The 23195-nt window shown below is 40.7% G+C and overlaps 2 protein-coding genes and 2 long non-coding RNA genes across 6 annotated transcripts in view; 2 read left to right on the top strand and 2 right to left on the bottom strand.

Moving 5' to 3' along the window:
- Positions 1-99: 99 nt before the first annotated feature.
- Positions 100-4529, top strand: LOC310839764. The gene is made up of 2 exons (XR_014561648.1): positions 100-247; positions 2270-4529. It is a non-coding gene; the product is annotated as an uncharacterized lncRNA (long non-coding RNA).
- On the bottom strand, positions 2764-13768 carry CAMLG (calcium modulating ligand; the record flags this gene model as incomplete). 2 transcript variants are annotated; one of them, XR_014561603.1, is made up of 5 exons in its annotated part: positions 2764-4934; positions 4974-6017; positions 8227-8292; positions 9578-10029; positions 13591-13768. XR_014561603.1 is itself a non-coding variant. In XM_083728629.1 (4 exons), 4 exons carry the CDS (start codon positions 13766-13768, stop codon positions 5835-5837), a joined length of 879 nt encoding a protein of 292 aa, XP_083584755.1. In that variant the 3' UTR covers positions 2764-5834. The 2 variants fall into 2 exon arrangements, 1 of the variants encoding a protein (XP_083584755.1); XM_083728629.1 differs by having other exon boundaries at positions 2764-6017.
- LOC310839744 lies at positions 13654-14891 on the top strand. The gene is made up of 3 exons (XR_014561626.1): positions 13654-13776; positions 13816-14648; positions 14789-14891. It is a non-coding gene; the product is annotated as an uncharacterized lncRNA (long non-coding RNA).
- Positions 14892-17664: 2773 nt separating this feature from the next.
- The window catches only part of SEC24A (SEC24 homolog A, COPII coat complex component), a 34178-nt gene continuing 28647 nt past the window's right edge, over positions 17665-23195 (bottom strand). For both annotated transcript variants that reach the window (XM_083728375.1, XM_083728376.1), the window contains exons 22-23: positions 22170-22273; positions 17665-20804 (exon numbers count right to left, since the gene is read on the bottom strand). In XM_083728375.1, coding sequence (XP_083584501.1) covers positions 20690-20804; positions 22170-22273 — 219 coding nt within the window. In that variant the 3' untranslated portion in view covers positions 17665-20689. The remainder of the gene's footprint in view (positions 20805-22169; positions 22274-23195) is intronic.

Below are 23195 nucleotides of genomic sequence, written 5' to 3'. Positions count from 1 at the left end.
CCGTCACCCGCTTTTCCGCCAGCCGGACACAGCGACCCCTAGCGTCCGGAGGGCCGAGCTTTCACAGGCTCTGGCCGGAACCTTGCTCTCTCCTGCGTGTTTGTGTGGAAGAGGGGGCAGAGAGATGAGATCGCAAGCCGAGCCCATTCTGGATGGGTCCCAAAGCCCATCTAGTCCAACATCTCGTTCTCATAGTGACCAGACGGATGTCCATGGCAAGCTGATGTTCAACCTATGGATTGCAATTGTAATTGAGCAAGCTGTAATCTCTTCTGTAATAGACGGTGCTGAGCTAGGAGACACGTTCCATTTATCAGCTGCTTCTTAATGTTTGCATTTAATACTGACTTGTCTGTGATTCCGTTCTGATTTCTAAGCCACCTTGATATAAAATAAAATTCACCAATTCTCTTTTTAGCTACAATACGGTTTGATGCCAGAGACAGAAAATGCGGGCGTTACCTCCAGGAGAACAGAAAAGTAATACACCCAATAAATTTATAATGTATTTAATGCATTGGTCTTCAACTGGTGGGGAGGGACACACTATCATGGCCTGATCTAAGTTGGGTTGCAAAAGCAGCACTACCACCCCAGAAATTAAGAAATTGTTCCCCAAAATGTATGCCTGGGTGCTGGGTTGGAAAAAGCTGAAGGCAATTGCTTCAATGCCCTGTGTACAACCATCTAGTATTAATATTAACATACACAAATACCCGAAACTAGCTAATATGATGCGATAGCAAATACTTCCTACTTACAACTTGGATTCATGTCTAACACAGACCAGGTATGCAACTATTTATCTTAATGGAGATGGTAGAGTATTGCTATAGGATTGGGTGGCTGGTTTGGCTAATGCCTGTGGATCCTAACCACTCTGGGATATTTTTTAATCTGTAAAACTGTAGTCTGTGGTAGAAGGAACTGCTGAACTGGCCAAACCAGTTTTGTTTTGTTTTGTTTGTTTTTTAAGTTAACAGCCCTAGTTGGGCTGCTAAGCACCTTTTTTGTTACAAGAATAGAGAGTTGGCCATGTTGCAATAGGAACAAGAAGCTAATGGTGCTTCCAAGAAGAGATGACATATTGTAGGTAGGAGACTAGCCAAGAGCTAGTCACAATTTTTAGTCTGGGCTGAAGCTGCAAAAAGACAGGAGGGCTGACTTTCTGTGTGTGCTTAATCCATAGCTTTGGGTTTGGAGATCTCCCTATAAACTTAATGGGGAAGCAAGATCTATTCAAGTGTTAATATCATTTAGTGAAGTTTTTAATGTTTGATGTTTTATTGTGCTTTTGATTCTCTTAGGAGCCGCCCAGAGTGGCTGGGGAAACCCAGCCAGGTCGGAGGGATATACAGTATATAATAATACTTTGTTGTTGTTATTTTGTTATACTAAATCATAAAATCACCAGAGTCTCCAGTGACCTTCACTGCAAGGAAACTGAATTGAGGTGTGTGCAACAGTATTACAGTGAGCAGAATCATGGGATAAGGAGACCTGGGATAGCAAGTTCTTTAATTATATGGAATTATTGCTACTTCGGGGACGCGGGTGGCACTGTGGGTAAAACCTCAGTGCCTAGGACTTGCCAATCGTATGGTCGGCGGTTCGAATCCCCGCAGCTGGGTGAGCTCCCGTCTTTCGGTCCCAGCTCCTGCCCACCTAGCAGTTCGAAAGCACTCTTAAGTGCAAGTAGATAAATAGGTACCGTTTTATAGCGGGAAGGTAAACAGCATTTCTGTGTGCTGCGCTGGTGCTGGCTCGCTAGAGCAGCTTTGTCACGCTGGCCACGTGATCCGGAAGTGTCTTCGGACAACGCTAGCCCCCGGCCTCTTAAGTGAGATGGGCGCACAACCCTAGAGTCGGACACGACTGGGTACCTTTACCTTTACTATTGCTACTTCATGCTGCTTTCAATGACTTTAAATGCGGATACATGCTACACTATCAATCTGCTTTAATTCGTGTGTACTGTATATATACTTTTTTAACATAGTCACTGCCTAAGCATCTACAAATATGCTAACATGCTCCAGTACACCATGTGACTAACGGATGTAGATATAAATAAATAAAACTAACCACCAAATCTGGAGAGAGACTGGACAACTGTTGACCTAGTAGTAGTGCATTGGTATAGCCTACAGTAAAAAGCTACTTCATGGTCGTGATGGAACTGGGTGGGTGAGACGGGAGCAGGATCTGCAGAGATGCATGCTTAGTTTGTTAGTATGACAAAGGGTGAAATAATCTTCCTTTTTTACAGATGTCCAAACACAGTGTTCCGTAGTTCTCCAGATGTTCTTTCAGGATGGAATTGCATAGTACAGTACCACAGTTTACATTTTTCACAATTGTAAATAGAAATATGACATTTCTTTAATTCTCTCATTAGTTTCTGTGTTAATTTTTCTAGAAGGGTGACATGCAATGCTGTTCAGCATAACTCCCATTCTGGTCTTTCTACACATTATTGTCCTTGTTCAACTGGCAGATGGCAGGTTGCTATTGTGGTGTGTAAACAGATTCAACAGAGCTAACTGCAGTGTTTAATTCTTTACTTTCTAAATCATGCTTGTCCATAAGTTACATGAACATATATTCTATAGTTGGAAATGAAAATAACATTGGAAATATATTAGTAAAACACTTGACAACCCAAGTAGTCTTTAAAAATGAATTACAAAGGCATGCCAACAAAGAAATGGCTAACAGACTTTATAGAAGCAGTCTAGAAATAATTACACCGGAGGACATACATGACCACATGAGGTTTATTAGATTTTGCAAAATGAGGTTTTTGCAAAAGGAACCACATACAAAACACCTTTTTACTATTCACCTGCTATCCCACCCTATACATCACTTTTCATAGCGGAAGTGGGCAATATGGGAAAATTCTATGTTCTACCCATTAAATTTTAGACTTGATACTGATTTATCACTGTTGAAAAGTCCAGCTTGGCAAATATGAATTAAAGAAATTCAGAAACACCAGCTGGAAGGTGTTTTAATGGTTAAGTCTATCAGCTTTCTGAAACTATTAGTTGGGAATGATGAAAATTTCAAAGCATTTTGAAGGTGTGACACAGATACAGTATTTCTGCAACAGTCACTCCTTACAGATAGAATTATTAATGCCAGCTCAATTTCAGCCCTCACTTGCAAAGCAATTGTTCTGAATCTTTTGTATTACATCCATTAGCTTCAAATAGAACCTTTCAACATGTCGACAAAGATATAGTCAGACCTTAACATATACAATTAGATGCTGAGAGTTTATCGTAGTGCAAAGTCTACTGAACACAACAGAATATATCATGGCCCGATTCTAGAGAGGAAAGAAATACATGCCCAGGAAATAACTCAGATACAAACAGGGCTTTGCTTGCTGTTTTTGCCACAACAGTACCTACTGCTAAAGAGTAAAGTTGGTTTTTTAAACTGAGCAGAATCATGTATTCAGCGCGGGGAACTGCCACGGCAAACACCTCAATCCAAGTGCACAGATGTCTCCAGTGCATCCATATTTACTCTAAAAACTCTTTTCTTCATGTAACAGATACAATTAGAACAATGAAACTTGGGTCAACGAATGCAAACTATAACGGAGGAAAGAAGCAAAATAAGGAAAACAGCTTATTTTGATTATCCAAAACAAAAAAAAAAAAGTGACCGCCTCTAAAAAGAGAAGCGACATTAGCCTCTATAATCACAGAATGATTTCAGTAACTTAGGGGATTACAGCTACATGGGTAACACCTATTGTTTACGATGGCCACTGTACCTCCAGAACATTTATTCCCATTAATTCTTAAGGTCCCAGGCAAATATCCACTCATCCTTCAGCATAAAGGGAACTATTACATAATAGCCTGATTTCTCCCAGCCTAATTTCTCACTGAATACCTAAGCCTGGTGCCAATTACTTCTCAGGGTGGCAGGTTCAGAAGTGAACCAGGGATTGCAAACATTGCACACAGCACTGAAGCAGAGCAGAAAAAGATGGGGAGGGAGAAAGGAAGGTTGGGTGTGCATGCTCTCTTAATCTGGGCTTCCTCTGAACCAGCCTTTAAATATTATAGGGTTCTTAATTTATTTGTATTTATTTTTTAGTAATAAAATCTGTTTTTAATGGTAAACAACAACTGTGATTTACTGAAGGAACTTTAAATAAATAAATAAATATGAAGGACCACCAGCTAAAACCAAGTAAAGACTTGTTTTATGGTACTGACCAATAGAACGGAATCTTTCGGAAATGAACCAATCAAGAGCATTTACCTAGAATTGCCCTAATGGTTTTGATGGAAGACGCTTGAAGTATCTGTTTCAGATGGGTTATAAAAAAATTACTTGTGAGTCAGCATTCCCATGTGAAATGAACATGTAAGCAACTGTACAAACTAATAATTTGATTAAAATTATGGTTAAAATCTGGTCTGTACTCTTACAAGTCACATTTCCCCCCTGCTACTGATAAATGTAATGATTCCTTGAATGTCCAGACAGAAGAGGCTGGACTCCACATGCAATATTCTTGCAACGGAAGATATAGGAAATAGGAAGCAGAAACCTGTGTTAGTTTACACTACAATGAACAAAAACAAAGCACTTGTCAAGTCAGAGGAATGAGCAAAACTTGTGACATTTTTAGGTACGAAAGTATAGTTACCCAAGAGAGCAGCTTTTAAATCTGCACTAATGCTGTATATTGCATTAGATCATGTAAACACAAGTAATTAAGATTCCTAGTCAGGTAAAAAAAAGATAACAGGCAATATCCAATGGAAGTCAAACTCAAGAGTAGGCTAACTGAAATGAAGGACTAAAATCCACTGATTTTAATGAGCCTACTTTGAGTATGATTAATGTTTGATATCACCCAGTGAATGCTTAATGGGAACACATAAAGAAGTTGAATTTCACTGCTTCGTCTTAGCTCTTGCATTCACATCCTAAAATCAAACCTCCCTAACTACAAGAAAACAAAGAGAATACTACCCCATTTAAGGAAGACATAAAATGATGACTTATATCCAGCCTAATTCTATTGTAGAATCAATCTTGGCGCTGACCATATTTTGGTAAGACTATTGTGACTGCTAAAATGCATGAATTGAGGGATATAAGCTAATAAAATAGGATATTCCTATGATAAGCTTGTATTCAGAGCATTCCTTCCATCAACAGAAAGATCCATTTGGAGGAAAAACAGAGACCCATCAGAGACTCCTGCTGGGAAAAGGGAGAGGGTAACAATTTTTCTGATCTCCATTTCCTCCTGTGCCACCCCCACAAGTTCTGGAGAATCCCCAGCCCTCTTGTATAGGAGAAACACAAAAATCACCTTCCCCAACTTTCCTCCAGCAGGAGCGTCTGATGAGTTGAGTTTTGCTCATGGAATCCTTGGATTCACCCATAAAGACTAACATAATTCTATTCAAGTAGGAGACCTCAGCTGCACTGTGCTCTCAAATCATAGAGCCAAAGGGAAAGGTTACAGTTTCAGGGTGATTCCTTTTAATTGGGGTGGTGGACAGAAAGGACACATTTCAGTTTTACAGAAAAGTGTGTCATTGGACCATTGACCAATATTTGCATTTGACTATCCATATCTGAGATCACTCTGCACTGTACTCAAAATCTACCAATTCAGCTTCAAAGCCGGGACTTCAAAGCTCTTCCCCATCAAAGTATGTTTAAGCTGCACTGAACCAAGTATTGGATATAGGGTTAACACTGTTTATATATCCAGAGGCATGTATGAAATCAAGAGTGACGCAGTCCAGCTGAAGTATTACACCAGGTTCCACAGCTATCATGGCACTTCAGGAACCAAAAAACACAAGCAGTTCATGACAGAAGATGAAAGTAAAGAAATAGACACAAAGGTCTGTAAAAACATCCCCCATTTTGCTGTAAGTGTCCATGGAACGACTAATCACTTCTGCAGGGATCCCAGACAGTAAAAGAGCAGCAGTCAATACCGTGGTCTTCGTTTTCTTTTCACTCTGTATAAGAAATAAAAATTACTTCGTTTTTCACAGCTTTCATCTTTAAGCACCTTATCAGAGCTTTAATACATTAATTTTTATTTTTATTAGGCATTTTGTGGTTTTATATCTTGATTTTATTCTGTGAACTGCCCTGAGACCCCCGGGTATAGGGAGGTATATAAATTCAATTAATAATAATAATACATTTCATAAGGTTACCTAATATTTTACCATACACTTCTCAAAGTGCATTTAAAAATGCCTCTCAAAGGTATTTTCCTGTAATCTTGGTTGCTTGTTTCTATTATGATGAGCTCTTTCTGTTCACAAATAGCAGCTGGTGCTATTCTCTTACATTCATCAGGCAAGGGCAGAGGCTACAGTGATGAAGTAATGACTTTGGGACCTGGAAACGGTGTTATCACACTGGAAATGGTTCCTTCAAAGTTCCATTACATTCACTTGCCAGTTGCCTATACTAAAAGGGATTTTTGTCCACTAATTATTACTTAATAAGTCCTTTGTCACCCACATTTGGTAATTCTCATGTTTCACTCAATACAACTCTCACAAAAACAATGATGACAGCAAAGGAAAGTTAGCTGAAAATGTCACCAGTTTGAAAGAAAAGTAAGATATTTGATCAATACACTAAAAGGTGAGAAGAAGACATGAGGCTGTGCATCAATCCCTGGGCAAAAATGTAAAGCAAAGGGGACAGAAACCTCATGCCCAGGGTCTCAAATGCAGCCTCCTGCAAGGCCTTTAAATTCAGCCCTCATGAGTCCTGATCTCTCAAGAGCTTCTGCCTAGCTAGAATGTGTCCTTGGACTACAATGATGCACTTTGCTTGCCTGGATAGAAGATAGAGAGAGGTGTGTGTATTTAGAAACATCTGGCTGTTGTGTGTGGCTGGAATGTCACCTTCCGTACAAAGGTACATGCCACGTCTGTTTCTCTGCCCACTTTTGGCATCTGGAAGGCTGCCAACACAGGAATGCGGCGCTCAGGCTGAAAAGGGTTCCCTGCCCCTGATATACATCAAGAAGGCCAACATCTCCCACAAAAGTTATTCAAAAGTAATCTGCAGAAAAGTGATTAGTTCACTGGATTCACAGTCACAAAACATGGTGGGGGAGATATAACGCTCAAGTAAACATTGTGCTTTTCTTTTACAAACCAGCTGCAATCCTACATACACCAACAGGAATGAGACCTATTCAATCAAGAGGAATTTTCTTCCTAGTTAGAATTCAGATGATCAGTCTATCACATAAATATTATTGTCAATGCCATAAGAAAATCTCAAGATGAAAATACATGGCCTATGCTACAAAAAGCCTCTGAGAAATCTGCCACAATATGTGGCCTGGTCAGTGTTAGAAACTGGGATATGAAAGGAGCTAAATGGCACCTTAAATCTATGTTATGGGCACAACAACGGAATGTCTAGGCATGCTTTTTTATAACAAGAATACAAATATTATGTTCATTTTTCACATGGTCTAGTCCTTCCCCTGCCCACCCCTCCAATATTCTCAAGAGGGTCTCTTCTCCAGTTTTCGGAGAGTAGCTGGAAGTGGGGAGGCAGAAAAAGGTCCTCCTTTCCTTCCACTCTGCAGTTTTAATCAAAATCAGGCGCAGTATTGCACCCAGAGCTCAGAAAACTGCTCGCGCTAATGAAATTCCCTGTCGCAATATGCGCCTAGAAGAATGGGAGTTTGGAACCCTGGGACTGAAGTCTGACAAAGTCTATTTTACAACAATGATGCCACCAAGCTTATGAATGGTGACTTCCAGGAAGGGCAAGATCAACAGATTAGCTCATCTTACAGGGCATTCCTGTATTTTCCTATTCAGAAGTAAACTACATGGAGTTCAGAGAGTGGCTCCCAGGTAAGCGTGCCTAGAATCACAACCTTAGAGTGCAGTCCAAAACACTTTTACTCAGAAGTAAGGTATTCTAAATTTGAATGTAACTTACACCCATGAAGATCCTCAGTACTGCCTCTTGCCTCTGTAGCTGACTACAGAGTCAAGTATTCAAAATGTACATACACAAAATGCAAACAATTGCTGATAAACCTAAATTAGCATTGTATTGTCATTATCTGCTATGCTGCATAAAAGCTAAGAAAATTCTAACACGGTGCTTTCTCTGTCAAATCTTTTTTTAAGTTTAGACATTTTGATAATCTGTTTATCCTAAAAAAAAAGGTCTTACCTTTGGGAAATACTTCGACAACCCCATGTATGCAAGCTGTAAGGTAAGAAATGGAGCAAATATTGACTGTGGGGGGAAAAAACAAAAAAGTTAAATGAAACAGAAAGTAGTAACAAGAAATTCACATTGCTACATTATTTCAAGGAAATAGTCTATGAAGTGTTTCAGCCAATTGATTAGAAAATATAGAGAAGAGAACCAAATTTCAAAGCACCACTGTCAAAACAGACGGAATTTATATTTAAGGAAAATCCATAGAAGTCACGAACATATATCTAACGTAATGGTACAGACCTATAGGGTTAGAGTGCTATAGTAATGTCTAGGAACATGTCCATTCAAAAAGTCCCCAAGGAAAACTTTCAGATGAATCATTCAGTCAATAATCAACCTTGCACATAATTAAACAATAACATTCAAATTTACTTTTGAATAATTTAAAGCAACTTGATAGTAGCAGTGATTAGGAATTGCACTTTATATAGTTAGGAAATGCTTTTCTGCTTGATTATCCAGTTCCCATAAAAACGAGCCTGGGAATCTCGAAATGGTTTGGATAGTTTTGTATGATTTTTGACAGATGATTAAGGAATTTAAGATAGCAGTCTTCTTCATTTTTGATGTCTAGGAATTTGTGTCCGTATCTTGCCAACTTGACCTCAATCCTAAAATTAGATGGTTACATCTTCCTTAAGGGTTCTGATGGCAAGAAAACTTTAGCCCAATTGCTTTGGAGAGGCTGCTTCATGTGATTAGCTCACAACAGGATTAAGACAAGGTGAAACCTAGGCATATTTTGTAGTTAAGCTTCATGCATAAGGCCACGTTTGTTCCACTATTAAATGTTATCACTGGCTAGTAAATTGTCAGCTGTGTTTTAGCACCATTTGCATAGACTGGAACAGCACTTGGCACAGCCTGAAAAGCAAACAACACTGCTGGCAGTCCTGGGCTTCCAGGACTACCCATAGCTTAATTATTGTCAATACAGAAGAGCACCAAAGTACAGTAATTTCTTGATGCTTTTGCTAGGCCAGGGCTTACAATTTCTTGTGGTTCTGATCCTCTTGCCAAACACCATGTGTCTTAAAATAATCATTGCTCAATCATCACTACGTAGGACAAGCCACTGTTGAAGAGCGGACAGAATTATGGATTTGGGCCTAAATCCAAATCTCTACTCAGCTATGAACTTGATGGGTGGGCCTAGGGAAAGTTGTTATTTTTCTCAGCATAAATTCCTTATCTGTCAAGTGCAAATTCCACTGTCAAACTTTCTGGGCTAATCAGTAAGGCAACCAGGTCAAATAAACAAGAAGAACTAAGTTACTAAGACTTTTTTTTTACTCACCAAGTATTTGCAGACAAAAGCTCTAACTCCAATGGCAAGTAGCGCACACCCCACTAATCTAAAAATGCGGAAGGAATCAAATTCCTCCACCACATTTCCATTTTCCTGGCTTGGCTTCTCACTGATAAGTTGGTTTCTTAGCTTCATCGCTTCATCAAACCTCGAGAGATACTGGTCTAACCCGTGGCGAGGTGCTCTCTGGGGAACCTCCATCAGATCCCCTCTGCTGCGCTGTCGGAGCTCGCCAGTGCCATTATTTCCAACCTCGGGAGTTATGCTAAACAAGTCCTTTTTCTCTCCCTTGTGCTCTATTGCACTGCTTGCGTGGTCGGCTGTTCCTGCCAAACTGCAAACAGTGTCACCTAGCACAACCCGTTTGGAAATAGGAGTGGGAAGAGTGCTTGGTTTATCTTGTTCCAGCTGAAGTTTTGATTCTGAATGGCTGTCATCATCTAAAGAGGAGGCAAAAAAGAAAGGAGTCACTATGCTAAATATTGTAGGTTACTCTACAAGACCTAGGCTAGTAGTCTTCCATGTTTTCAAACCTGGGACCCACTTTAAACCAAAACATGCATCTGTGGAACATTTTCTTCTTCTTTTTTAACCATATATTTGTACAGCGGTAGGGCTGCTGTTGTGACCATCTGAGATCAGGTCATAAACTGATAGTGGATCCCTACAGACTAAGGTCCTAGGCCATGCAGTTGTGGAACTAAGCACTGTAAGGAAAACAGGGGTCAAACAAGAATGGCATATACTTTTCACATTGAGCCTAATAACACTCCCCCTTCCTGCCCCAGCTAAATACCTGCTGTTTCTTTCATGCCTTTGCGCATTAAGGAAGTGGTCTGTGCAGTGATACACTGACAGATAGCCAAGGCTTTAGTTATTTATACTGATTGTTTTATGAGTTTGAAGTACTGGTTGCTTTATGTGTTTTATTGCAGTAACCTGTCCTGGAGAGTCATAGGGCAAAGGGGAAGGGCATAATTTTATTAAATAAATAAAAATGAAGCATAATACCATTTCAAAAAGATACTAAGAGTTGGTGCCCTTTCCCTTGCAGACCTCAGCCTACAAAACAGCTCCCTTCAAAAGGACACAGGACAAGTTACTTGCTGCTTTTGAAAGAAACACAAGGACTAGGTGTTCAGTGGTAATTTTAAAAAGGACTGCACTGCTTGCGTTTTATTGCTGGTTTAATTTTCATACTATGTGGACAGCAGGAGAATTTTTTAAAAAGTCAGATAGAAGCCAACTTTCACAATCAGAGCTCATGTCTCCACCTAATTTGGGGGGATCCCCTCTCCCACCTTCATCCCCCTGCACTACAGCCCACTCCAACCAAAAGCATTCCCTAATCCTCAAGAGCAGATTTTCATGAAGCTAGAGTGGTTACTTCTACCAACTCCATTCCATGTGCTTTCCTCTGGTTCCATTCCAATTACAGTAGTTTATCGAGGCCAAATAACCAAATAATAAATTTTCCACACATATTTTTTCCCTCAGTCAAATAGATTGATTGCAGAGAGACTTTTTGCCAAAGCTCTTTAAATAACTCATTTTGCATGTAACAGTGGTTTGGAGAGAAACAAGTCATACCAAGAAGGATTTGTGACTACAAACTGTAGAAAGAACAAAAGTACAAACCAGAAATGTGATCTTTAATCTTTTAAATGTATAAACATTTCATGCCTATTTTTTCCAAGAACTGTGACAAAATAATTAAAAACACCATTCTACAGGCTTTCCAAAACTGCTTTATAGCACACATATGAAAAGTCACAAAGCCTGCCAGGGAGAAAGCTGACCATAATGGGTTAGTTTGGACAGAACACTAACCCACAGTTTAGCGTTGCAAAAGCAAGTCTATCTTTCTCCCAGGCTCACATGCTTTCACCCAACCTCTCCCAGAGCTTTCCATTTTTTATTAGTCACAGCTTCTCATGTCATCTAAGCTCAGTCAAACTGTGTTAAGATACAGATAGGTAGCCGTGTTGGTCTGCCATAGTCAAAACAAAAAAAAATCCTTCCAGTAGCACCTTAAAGACCAACTAAGTCAGTTCTTGGTATGAGCTTGGTATTTCGCATGCACACGAAAGCTCATACCAAGAACTGACTTAGTTGGTCTTTAAGGTGCTACTGGAAGGAATTTTTTTGTGTTAAGATAGTTAACCATAGTTAAGATTAGCCATAGTTCAGGGTTCGGACAGCAAACTAAACTGGTTAATCTAAAATGAAGCATCTGTTCCCCTTAGTGTTGGCCAGGAAGAAGAGAAGGAAGGAGGGCATGTTTGTGGGGAGGAAGCAGTGCTAAACCCTCATTTAGCACAGGGGTGGCTGCCCCCCAGGCCAGATTTGGCTTCCTCTAAAAAAAGCTCAACTAAAAAAATGTGGGTGTTCCTGCAACTCTTTTTCTAGAAAAAAAGTACTGGTAATGGTGCTACAATGATAGAAAGCTGTAAACCTGATGGGGATGAAAATCACCCTCTCCCTGGCCTTCAGACTTTGATGACCAATAATACTTTGATGATCCTCAGCTAATCTCCACAAATCAGCCGAGGGCAAAGTACACACATGCAAGTGTGCATGAGTGAGGGTATGGGGTGCCCACACCCAGTGCTGACCTGTAGCCTCTAGAGGTTTGGCCAATACTGAATGTGACCCATGGGACAAAAAAGCTTTAGCAACACCTGGTTCAGGGACTCTTAAGTGCTTCAAGTTGTCATCTTTCTTCAGAGGATTACTAGCACCCTTAAACTAAAAAGAAACAATTTCAATCTCCAATATTTCAAACACACTATAGAAGGATGAGCATGGCACCAATACATACTATGGAATCTCAGCTCTGAAAATATTAAAGAGTACTGGAAGGACACAGAAAGAATCAAAGCACGTAAACACCTGCAAGCTCTAATGCAACTCTCTTCCTCCTCTTCTTCACCAAAAAGTACTAAAAGCAGGAGCTACTGTACAGCTTCCCCACCTAAATGTTAAGTTACATTCTCTGCTTTTAAATGCAGCCAGAAGCACAGCACATTAATAAAACTATCTACATATTCAATAGGAAATCAAGGAACATGACAAAGATTCATTATGCAAGCAGTAGGCAAATCATCTTGGTCTCAGTTCCACATTTAAAAATGGCAACACAAGGCAAACAAGTGTTACAAGTTATACTGTGAATTGGAAACATTATCTAAATGATAAATAATAGGAGAGAGACCAGTCAGCGTGTTATACTGCTTAGGGTTAAAGGAGTAGATTCAAATTCCTGTACTCTCGAAGTTCTCTCACATAAAGCTCTTGCGCAGTCAGACCTTCAAGCTTATTGCAAGGATACACCCACCAGGGCTTCTTGGTGGTAATAGCTGTTTAAAACCCATATGTCATCCCAAAAAACTAATAAATTGAGTGAATAAATAAGCAACAGGTGAGATAAAAATGATTCAGAGAATAGAACTATGAAAAAAAAATGTTGATTTCATTCAGTAATAAGTATTGAAATAATTCAGCACGGTTTGTTGGCACTTTCCCGTCAAATATAAGAGCGTTCAGCTTTCTCCATTGCAAATGGGAACACAAATCCTGAACGAAACACACTGTAATTTATAAATTGTGCATGATCCGTTCTTCCCAAAGGACGTAGAGGCAGGTGTGACCATTTTCAATGCTGAAACAGACATCCTTGGATAGCATGAAAGAACTTGATTTATCTTCAAACAAAGCACCTTTACTGAAAAGGAGAGGGGCGGGAGCACCTCAAATAAGACGAATGCGATATATCGCTCGGGGAGGAGGGGCAGCGTTATTTTGAGCGATCAGATTAGCTCGTTAATATACGGACTATGTTATCCCATTGTTCGGGAAGGACTTGACGGGGAAAGAGGGGCGCGTGTTGAGCTCCCAGCCCCGGCAAGGAAGGAAGGAGGTCATTCATAGGCGCCCTGGCAAGGCAGGGGATGCCCAGCGCAGTCAAAAACCGCCCCCCCAAAGCCACGCCCCGTCCTCACCCGCCTTTGGCCGGTGGAAGCCCATGATCCGGTTGATCCGATCCTCCGAGTTCATCAGCAGTTTCCTCCGGCGAATCTCGGCCCGGCGCTGAGAGGCCGTGAGTGCGGGGGCCGTGGCCGAAGTCGTCTTAGGCCCCTCATGGCCGCCGCCGTCTCCTTCCAGAGGCTCCGTTTCCATCCCTAGCAGTACTGAGGCGGCGGCGGCGGCGGCGGCGGCGGCAGCAGCAGCAGCAGCAGCAGCAGCGAAAAGCCCTCGAGCTTCCTCTCCGCAGCAGGCACACAATGGGGGAACGGCCAGGCCCCGCTCTGACAACCCTTCGCTAACGCGCAGGCGCCGCCGCCGCCGCCATTTTAGGTACCGCCTCCAGCCGGTGGCACGAGCGGCGCCATCTTGGATGAGGGTTGTGAGGACAGGCTTTTACTTGTAACCGCGAGAGCTTATGGCAAACCCCCTCGACGGGCTCGTAACCTGAGGCTGTTTTCGCTGGAGGATGGCGCCCTTCGCAAAGATGGCGAAAGCAGCCTCGCGAAGAAGTGCTTGCGCATGCACGCTGGAGGGAGAGGCATTGATAGCGCCGGTGCGGGGATGAGGCGTATGCAATGACCTCATACAGCAAGGGTGGGTGGGTGTCACAATCGCTCCACGCTGTAGCATTTGTCCTAATGCAGGAGATGGTGGCATCTTCAAACCTGACTTTACAAATGTATTTGGGGAAGTGACACAGAAAAATACGACAGTTACTCGAGGAAATGTAGTCTGCAAATCCTATGCACTTGGGAGTAAGCACCAGAAGTCCACAATCGGATTTATTTTTGGAGTTAACATTTATTAGCCCAGCATCCAAGCTGAATAGCCTGATCTCAATTTATGAACGAACAACTGCCAACAGCTATTGCATATCGATTTTTACTTTTGCCTTTCTCATATTGAAACACAAATTTTAGTGTTTCTTTTTTTCGTTTTTTAAACAGCCTTTTGTTTTCTTTAAAGAAAAATTATCAGGCACCTATTTTGCTCCTTTAAAAGCAATATACCCTTTTAAGCAATTTTGAGCAACGTGCACCTTTATCTGAGGAAATACAGATAACTTGCCCATATTTTAAGGGTTTGTCTCATTCAGATCCGTTTCCATAGCTCTTAGCGTTTTTATTTGGTCTTCGAGAAAATGCCTGCTAATCAGCACATCTCTCATGGAAGCTTGTGGTCTTTTATGGAAACGTATATTAAACAGAGCAGCAAGTACACACATACAAGGTTTTGTCTCTCTCTCCTATCATGAGTGTCTAAAAACACCTGGATGCCTGGGGGTCTGGGATGTCCAAGATAAAAGCAGAAAGAGCTGTATTTAGTTAAGAAATCTAAGATTGTTCCAAGGCTCAAAGTGTAAACTGACTCAGCTATGCAATGCATACAAAGATGTTTCTCATGCATAAAATTACAAAATATACATTCATCTCTTTACTCTTTCACAACCCTAACAAAATCTAAAGCAGACCCTCCAGAATTTGACATGTGAAATCATAAACACCAGCACTTAAAATATAATAAAGTGTTCCTTACTATGGAGTGTTAAAAATGACACTGTTAGAATTAAACCATGCTTTCTGTCATCTTGCTTGGAGTTCCAAACCTAAGAGCTGTTTTGCAGATAGACAAAGTCCTCTGATGGTAAGAGCTGTTTGACAGTGGAACAGACTACCTGGGAAGGTGGTAGACCAAAACCTCAAATGTAGTAAACAGGTTGGATGGCCATCTGTCAGGAATTCTTTAGCAGTGATTCCTGCATTGCAGGGAGCTGGACTCAATGACCCTTTGTGTCCCTTCCGACTCTACAATTCTATACAGCCGTACCTCGGTTTAAGAACAGCCCTGTTTACGAACTATTCAGTTTATAAACTCCGCAAAACCGGAAGTAGTGTCCCAGTTTGCGAACTTTACCTCAGTCTAAGAATGGAATCCGAATGGTGAAAGGGCACTGGCAGCGGGAGGCCTCATTAGGGAAAGCGCACCTCGGTTTAAGAACAGACTTCTGGAACAGATTAAGTGCGTAAACCGAGGTACCACTGTATTAATAAACTTACTACAGCATCAGTCTTCCTAGTACTGTTAGGAGAAATATTTTTCTATGGTTCATATTCTCCCTCCTCAGGCAGAACCATGAATTCCCTCTGCTTACAAAAAGACTAGCACATACACATTTACAGGAACACTTAACTACAACAGTGAAGTCATTTACAGACAGTGTCGTCATATGGATAAAAAAAAAGTCTAGCAGGTGAGATCATTTGGTCCAGCTAATAACTTAGAAGTTAAAATATTAGTGCCCATTTCAAAACCCTACTGTTGCAATAAAACATGTCACACTTAGCCACCTCTTCTGTGGCTTAAATTTGTTTTGTCACACCTTTGTAATTGCAATATTTTGATTTAGAGATCACCATATTTTTGTCTGAATATAAAAGGGACTGCACCATTCTTACTGGAATTATTGAAGGGTGATTTTAGAAGTTCTAAAGCCTTGTCAAGTAATTTGAGAAAGTGACTGTGTCATTGTGTTAATGTGTTCCAAAGATAACACAAAAAGACATACTCAGGCACCTTCCATTTAATTCCATGTGTTCCCATTCTACTTTCTTTCCACTGCTCTCTTGATCCTCAAAACCAATTAGGGGTTGTTTTTGTTTCCTGCACTCACCACCCCCACCAGCAATCTTTGCATAAACACGCAAGTCTTCTACTCACACTTCTATGGTTACACAAGTAATGAATGCTGTCCCATCCTGCTATGCTATTATAGACTGGTTGTTTCCTAAATGTAGAAATCCTTACAGCTAGAGGATAACATTCATAAATTGCATTAAACCTATGCTTTTCAATTAAACAAAAAACAGCAATAGAGTCGATATACAAATGGGTGCCAAGGATGTCATGACATGTCTTTTGTGGGGGTTGTGTATACCTGATAGTTTCTGGTTGTTTTTAAAGTTTTGGTGAAATATACCTTGCCATTGTAAATGCTCTTTCCTGAGATTTTGTAAAATCCATGCACCCCCAAATCTTATGCATGTTTACATTATATTCAGTGGCTGTAATCCAAACAAGCAAGCATAGGATTGCAGCATTAACATTTGTACAACATGTGAAGCAATTACGCTTTTACTTGCTCGTTTTTTATCCTTCATTCCTCCCCTCCTTCTAAATAAGTGTTGTGCCAATGCCCATACCACCCCCTAAACAAACTTTTAGTTTTTCCTGGTGTGTGTGTGTGTTATATAATGAAGACATTTGCTTTTAAGCTCCTTTATGTGCACTAATGACTCTCTACTTGTAACTTTTTGTGAATAGGGTGGTAGGCAGTATCCTCATGGGTACACTAAGTCCAACTAAGGCATCTGGAGCACTGGATAAGTTTAGATTATTGCAACCTAAGGGTGTGGGGCAAGCTGTTTAGAGAAGTGTAGCTGACCACAGGTCTCATTGTCCCTTGCCGATTCTGGCTTCTTAGAGCTAGCTGCAGGGAGTTGATTAGGTGGGTTCAGGAAGCGATTAATTCTTCAATAGAGAGTGAGGAGTACCATCTGTCATAGAGGAGGCAGTGTTGCATCTCCTCAAGAAAACCTACTTGGACCCAGAAGTGTTAATCTATTGCACAATGGTGAATATTTCCTTCTGGGGCAAGGTGGCCAGGAAGGTGATGGCAGTCCAGCTTCAGGCATACAATTGTACCCCGGGTTACAGATGCTTCAGTTTATAGACGCTTCAGGTTAGACTCCACTAACCCAGAAATAGCACCTCAGGTTAAGCACTTTGCTTCAGGATGAGAACAGAAATCGTGCGGTGGTGGTGCAGTGGCAGTGGGAGGCCCCATTAGCTAAAGTGGTACCTCAGGTTAAGAACAGTTTCAGGCTAAGAACGAATTAAGTACTTAACCCGAGGTACCACTGTACTTGGTAGGAAACTGATTCCTTTGATCCATTCCAGTCTGGCTTCAAGCCTGGCTATGGCACTAACACTGCCAAGTTTCCTGTGGCGTCCAACTTCTGTTTGTAAAAAAGGACTGATGAAGTTCTGTGTGAGCTCTTTCAATTAATTTTATTGAGTAGCCAAATTTGATAAATTAGCACAGCTAAAATAAGCATTTGCATGTGTTACAAATGACTTTATACAGGAATAAAACAGTGAAAATTACAAACTGTAAAAAGGGGAACAAGTAAAACCTTGCCTCCAATTTCAGAAGAGCATGGTTTACAATTTCACACCGAATATCAATGTCTGAGTTCAGAAAACAAGGATTAATATTACAATATTTTACACTACTTTACAAAATCAAATTTACTACGTAAGGATTTAATCTGTAACTGGTGGACAGAAGCTTTATGTCACATTTGATGGTCCCTTCACATTCTGTATGATTATATATTCTGTTAAATTAATTTTGAATAAAAATAAACCTCATCATTATTGCAAATTATGAAATTACAGAAATGTAAAGGCTAATTAAAATGGATGGTTTTGATGCTGACTGAATTTAACATATCCATCAATCATACTAAATTGTTTAAAAATCTTAAAACTAGAAAAATAGAGAACATCTGTTGTGAACTGCCATGCTAAGATGGAAGCATCAGGGCCATTCTTGCCTAGTTAAGTTGTGACAGATCTTAAAAGAGACAGTTGTAAGTAAAAGTATAGCATAGGCAATTTTACACATGGGTCTGCCCTGCAATCCCTATTATTAAAAAAGGAGTACAACTTGAAGCAGATGTAGTTTTGTCCATCATGAGGAAAATTAGAAAATTCAACATTGCAAAAAAGAGTATGAACATTCTAAAAAGCATTCCTATCCAGACAGTATAATGTGCTCACCATCCTTTTTATTTTTGTTAAAGAGGTGGAGATTAGGGATTTATTCTTGAAATCATTTTCTCCCTCAGGTAGGCTAGTTCAGTCAAGGCCTATCATCCTGTCTTACAGGAAGTGAAACCACGTTTGAAATACACACACCCCACGACACACTCTTCAAACAAAGTATCTTTGTGCACAGGAGATAGCTGGGCATGGTGCTACATTTAAGGGCTCCCACCACCCCAAGGAGTGCAGTCAAGCCTGGTGACACCAGTTATCTGTTCAAAATATTATGCGTGCAGCATAGGGAGCAGTTATTCACCCAAGGGGTGCTGGATGCATTTGTTATCCATCTACAGTACCTGTGCCTGAGCCAGAAAAATAATCTAAGCACACAATCTATGCACAAATTCTTCTTGGTATATTTTGTACACTTTTGTTTAGAAGAGTTAATGGAACTATGGTCAAAATAATAATATTCAGGTTTTGATTTCCATCACTCACAAGCACGCACTGCATTATGATGACATGCTGAAAATGTGCATATCATTCTTGATAGCAACTTCCATAACTGGATTACTACTATAAAAAAAAAAGAATGACACCAGCAATAAGGAACTTCTCTTTTGCAGATTTCAACAGGTATTTTAATCCCTTTTGAAGAGGGAGATTCACCCCCACCTGTAACATGAAAGTAAACAATTCTATAAGCAACCTTTTATAAACCACTCTGACACACTGGATAGATTAGCAGACAAGGTTGTTAGAAGTAGATAAGAGTTGGTATTCCGATTCGAAATGCTGGTTTATAAACACCACAGTTCTTTAGAGAACTTTAGTGGCTTATTGTGCATGTAATGCTTACCCATGCCCGTCACTGAGGACATTTCAGTTAATCTTCTATAACTGAACAAAAGCAACGGTCTGAAAAAATGGCTGCAAAGTATCATTCCACAAAAGGAACACCAAGAAAGAAGTGCAATGGAAATATATTTCCGATCCACTTTTCTTGGGAGAGGAGAAGAGGTGTGAGAGAAAATAGAAATCCAAGACAGCTACAAGTTGAAGTTCTACCATGGATGAAGGATGATACCAATGCTGGCTGCTTGTATGGTAATCTACATAAAAACACTAATGCTGTTTGCCATGATTTATTTCACAGTAGTTTCCTGGGTATGAGTAAAACTAACGTTTATTATTCTTGCTTATTCTATGCAGAAAATGGGATTCTTGCCTATTAAGTGGGATTTCTGAAATCTTTTTCCATTAAAGCCACAAAAATTCTTCCCTGCATTTTTTCAATTTTAAATGGCAATTTTAAATGGCAGCATGTTAGATGCTCATCTGGATTTTAGACAAGTTACTCAACACTGTTTTTAACGTGATGATTATGGCTTAGTGTCACCATTAAGCACTCGTATTAAAAATCTTAACTGAATATAAAAATGTGACTTTATATTTAATCAAATGCAATCCATGACTTTTGGTTGGACAGTCTGTTCCCCTATTTACTTTCAATTAATGAATTAAGACTTACACACATCATGTTACTATTGAAGACAAGAATCCATGGTCACCATTTTTGTAGCCAATTCAGGCCATGTGATTATAATTCTCAATGGACATAGTGCAAGTTCATGGTTCTTTCAGGTACTAGAATACTGGTGCATCTTAAAGCTTTTTAAATGAATTGTTTCATATTCATTTAAATCCAGCCAGATCCCTTCACGTTTACTCTGCCTTGCTTATCATAATCCATTTTGAAAAGCACTAGAAACTAAGTTCATTAAATATTTTGTTCACCACGAATTGTTTCATTGCTTCTTTAAAAATGTATTTTTAAAAAAATTAGTGATACATATTGTATAAATCAAGACAATATAGTTTCCCTGCAACTCAGTCTTGGGAGGTTTGAAATATAGCAGCAAAACAAAGCAGAAAAACAAAACAAAAAGTTAGAAACATAGTATTTTGAACAAAAAAAATCTTGTATAAAGGTTCAGCTCTTCAATATTGCCTTTATAATGCTACTTACAGTGAAACATTCTGCAGCAAATTAAAAAGGCATCCAACATGTTCAAATGGATTTTAATTGTTTGAAGTACAAGATTTGGTGGTCCTTTATTTGCTTTGTTTTTCCTTTCTTTCTGAAAATCACAGTGAGATTCTCATCAACTGCATCAGGCCAAAAACTTTATAGGAGCATTACAAGCACAAGTGTTCTGTATGCAGGAACGGTCCTTTGAAAGGGGCTCATTTATTCACTTGCTGCTGAATATGCAAAAGGAACTCATAGTACGATAATGCAGATTCTGTTCTGTCTTCTATCATATTTTGCAGGAAACTTGGTTTCCATGGACTTTCATCCCTTAAAAATAAAAGCAAACAGAATTTCATGAGTGTCAACACTTTTTAATGCTTTATTCCTAGAAAATATTTACAATGTGAATTGTCTGATAAAAGCAAAATCTATTTTGTTAAAACCACTTTCGACATAAGGAGGAGGTGGAGTTGCGGGCTCATGCCCCCAACAACCGCGTGGGGCTGTCTTCAGCCCGCACGACCTGGGGAATCCTTGAGCCGCGTCAGCCCCAGGGGGCGTGGCCTGGGTCACTTAAGGTCGGCGCAGCCCTGGGATCTCCCCTTTTCGTCCTCACAGCAGCTGCGGTTTCCCACCCACCCACCCTCTAGGTTTTCCCTCTGACCTTGCTATGGACCTCAGTTGGCCGCCGAAAGGGGCCTGGTAGGAATTTTTCCACTTGGCAAATTGGCACTGGCCATTTGGTTTCTTCGCCTACCTCGTAGCAAATTGTCACAACGTCCTTGGTTTGGCGGTTAGGGATTGGTAGGGGTATTATTATTATGCAGATGAGTTGGAGGGGAGGAGCACCATCACCTCCCCCAAATATTTAAGGGTAGTCCGGTAAAGGATTCCAGAGGGCGTTGCCTCGTCTGAAACCTATGGAGGCTAGGGCCTAAAGTGCGCCCCTGAGCGGTGACCCCTCGGGGATTGCCTAGGGATGTGCATCTCAGGGGCTCCCCTTGCTGGTGTTAACCCTTTCCGGTTTCATGCCGGATAGTCTGATAGGACCAATGCCTAAAGCCAATACCACTCTTACCTGTAACCAATAAAGTTGTGGCCATTTTTTGCCCATTAACCTAAAATAACGGTGTCCCGTGTCTTCATTTATTCCAACTGGTGGGAGGCGGGAATCGCCATGCAACATGTCGGGAATCTACAGCATTAAAGATGCTCATGCTGTTTGCATGGGCACAAACTCTGATACATACATGGATAGGAGGAAGCAAATACTTCTTCATTCATGGCAATACTTGGGACAGCCCTGTAGCTGTTCTTGCTATTGAAATGGAAGGGAACTACTGGCTTGTGTGGGAATTCCATGCATGCCACAACATGGCCATTTCAGGTAAGTACTTAAGGGTCTGAGCATCCCTCCATTTGTACACCCCTTAACACTCCCCATATGCCACCAAATATCAGTGTTGCTACCCCTTTTTACTTTCATTGAATGTGGTCTCACTCTATCTCTGCCAGAAGCAAGCAGGCAAAGAATGTTCCTCTCTTTAATAGGTGGGGGGCATGCCACAGAGGAAGTTTGTAACTAAGCTGTTCGCTGAGAGCCAGTTGCTACTTGTCCCAGGTGAGCAGCAAGCTGCACGGCTACCAGGTCTCTATGCTGATGTAGTCTTCTCATATAAAAATGCCACTTACCTTATAATATACAATATAGGAAAGAAGGGCCTTTGCTCCCTCAGCCAAGAGATAAAAGCAAGCATTCTAGAAGACTCAGCCGTATCAAGTTCTGGAAGTTGTGTCTGTCACAAAAAGAGCTACTGTGAATGCCAGTCAAAAATAATATCTAAAGTACTCAGGTTATTTATATTCAGATATATTCAGGTTGATACTGGCCCCCCTATACCTGCAAGAATATGCATAACCCTCATTTGTTTGAAGGAGGCAAAAACTGTCCCCACTGCATTTTTTCAGGCACTGCTGCTCAAGTAAACCAGCGTTGTGCAAAATGCCATTAGCAGTCTGTCAGCAACCCACTATCAATCAACCATGGTGAAAGAGCAGCCCTTCTGAAACTTAGTCAGCAGGATTAGATTTAGGATTAGATTTAGATTTAGCCAGCAGTAGGATTCACTCTCTGCACCGTTCTTTATCTTCAACTCCTGGCTAATTGGTAGTGAACAATGTGTATACTTCAACAAAGAGGCATTCAATGGTGTTCACTTGCATGTGCAATAGAAATTTGCTTGTGCAACAGGATTCCCCACCCCCATGCTCTGGAAGCTCCTCCAACTCTCCAGCGCAAGTTTTGGGGTGCATGGGACAGGAGGAGAGGGCAATGCTGCAGTGCACACCAGCTTGCACTCCATTGGATCCTATCCCAAATGTCTCCTTCAGGACTGGAAGATGATTCCTCAATCACCTGACACCATTGTGACATCATGTGACAATGTCAAAGGGACTTGCCTCTAAAGTCCCTATCCAAGCAATTTCTGTACCATCCACTTGCAAACAGCCTTAAAAATGATGGCAGCTCACACAGTCTGGAGATTCCCCACCCTCAGGCCTACATAGTGGAAAATCTTTGAGGAAACATTTTTGTTCCCCTAAATAAGGAAATACAGGGTGTATTCAACATTGTGTTAAGTGGATCATTCTATCAGTGTAAGGGTTTCTCCTCATGCAATGGAACCATCTCCCCTTCTCCTCTGCCTGCACAACCCT

The sequence above is a fragment of the Podarcis gaigeae genome (genome assembly GCF_964106915.1).
Source record: "Podarcis gaigeae genome assembly, chromosome: 2".
In the NCBI taxonomy this organism is placed as follows: Eukaryota; Metazoa; Chordata; class Lepidosauria; order Squamata; family Lacertidae; genus Podarcis; species Podarcis gaigeae.
Note: the sequence above shows the minus strand (reverse complement) of the source record. Positions and strands in the feature narration are given on the sequence as shown.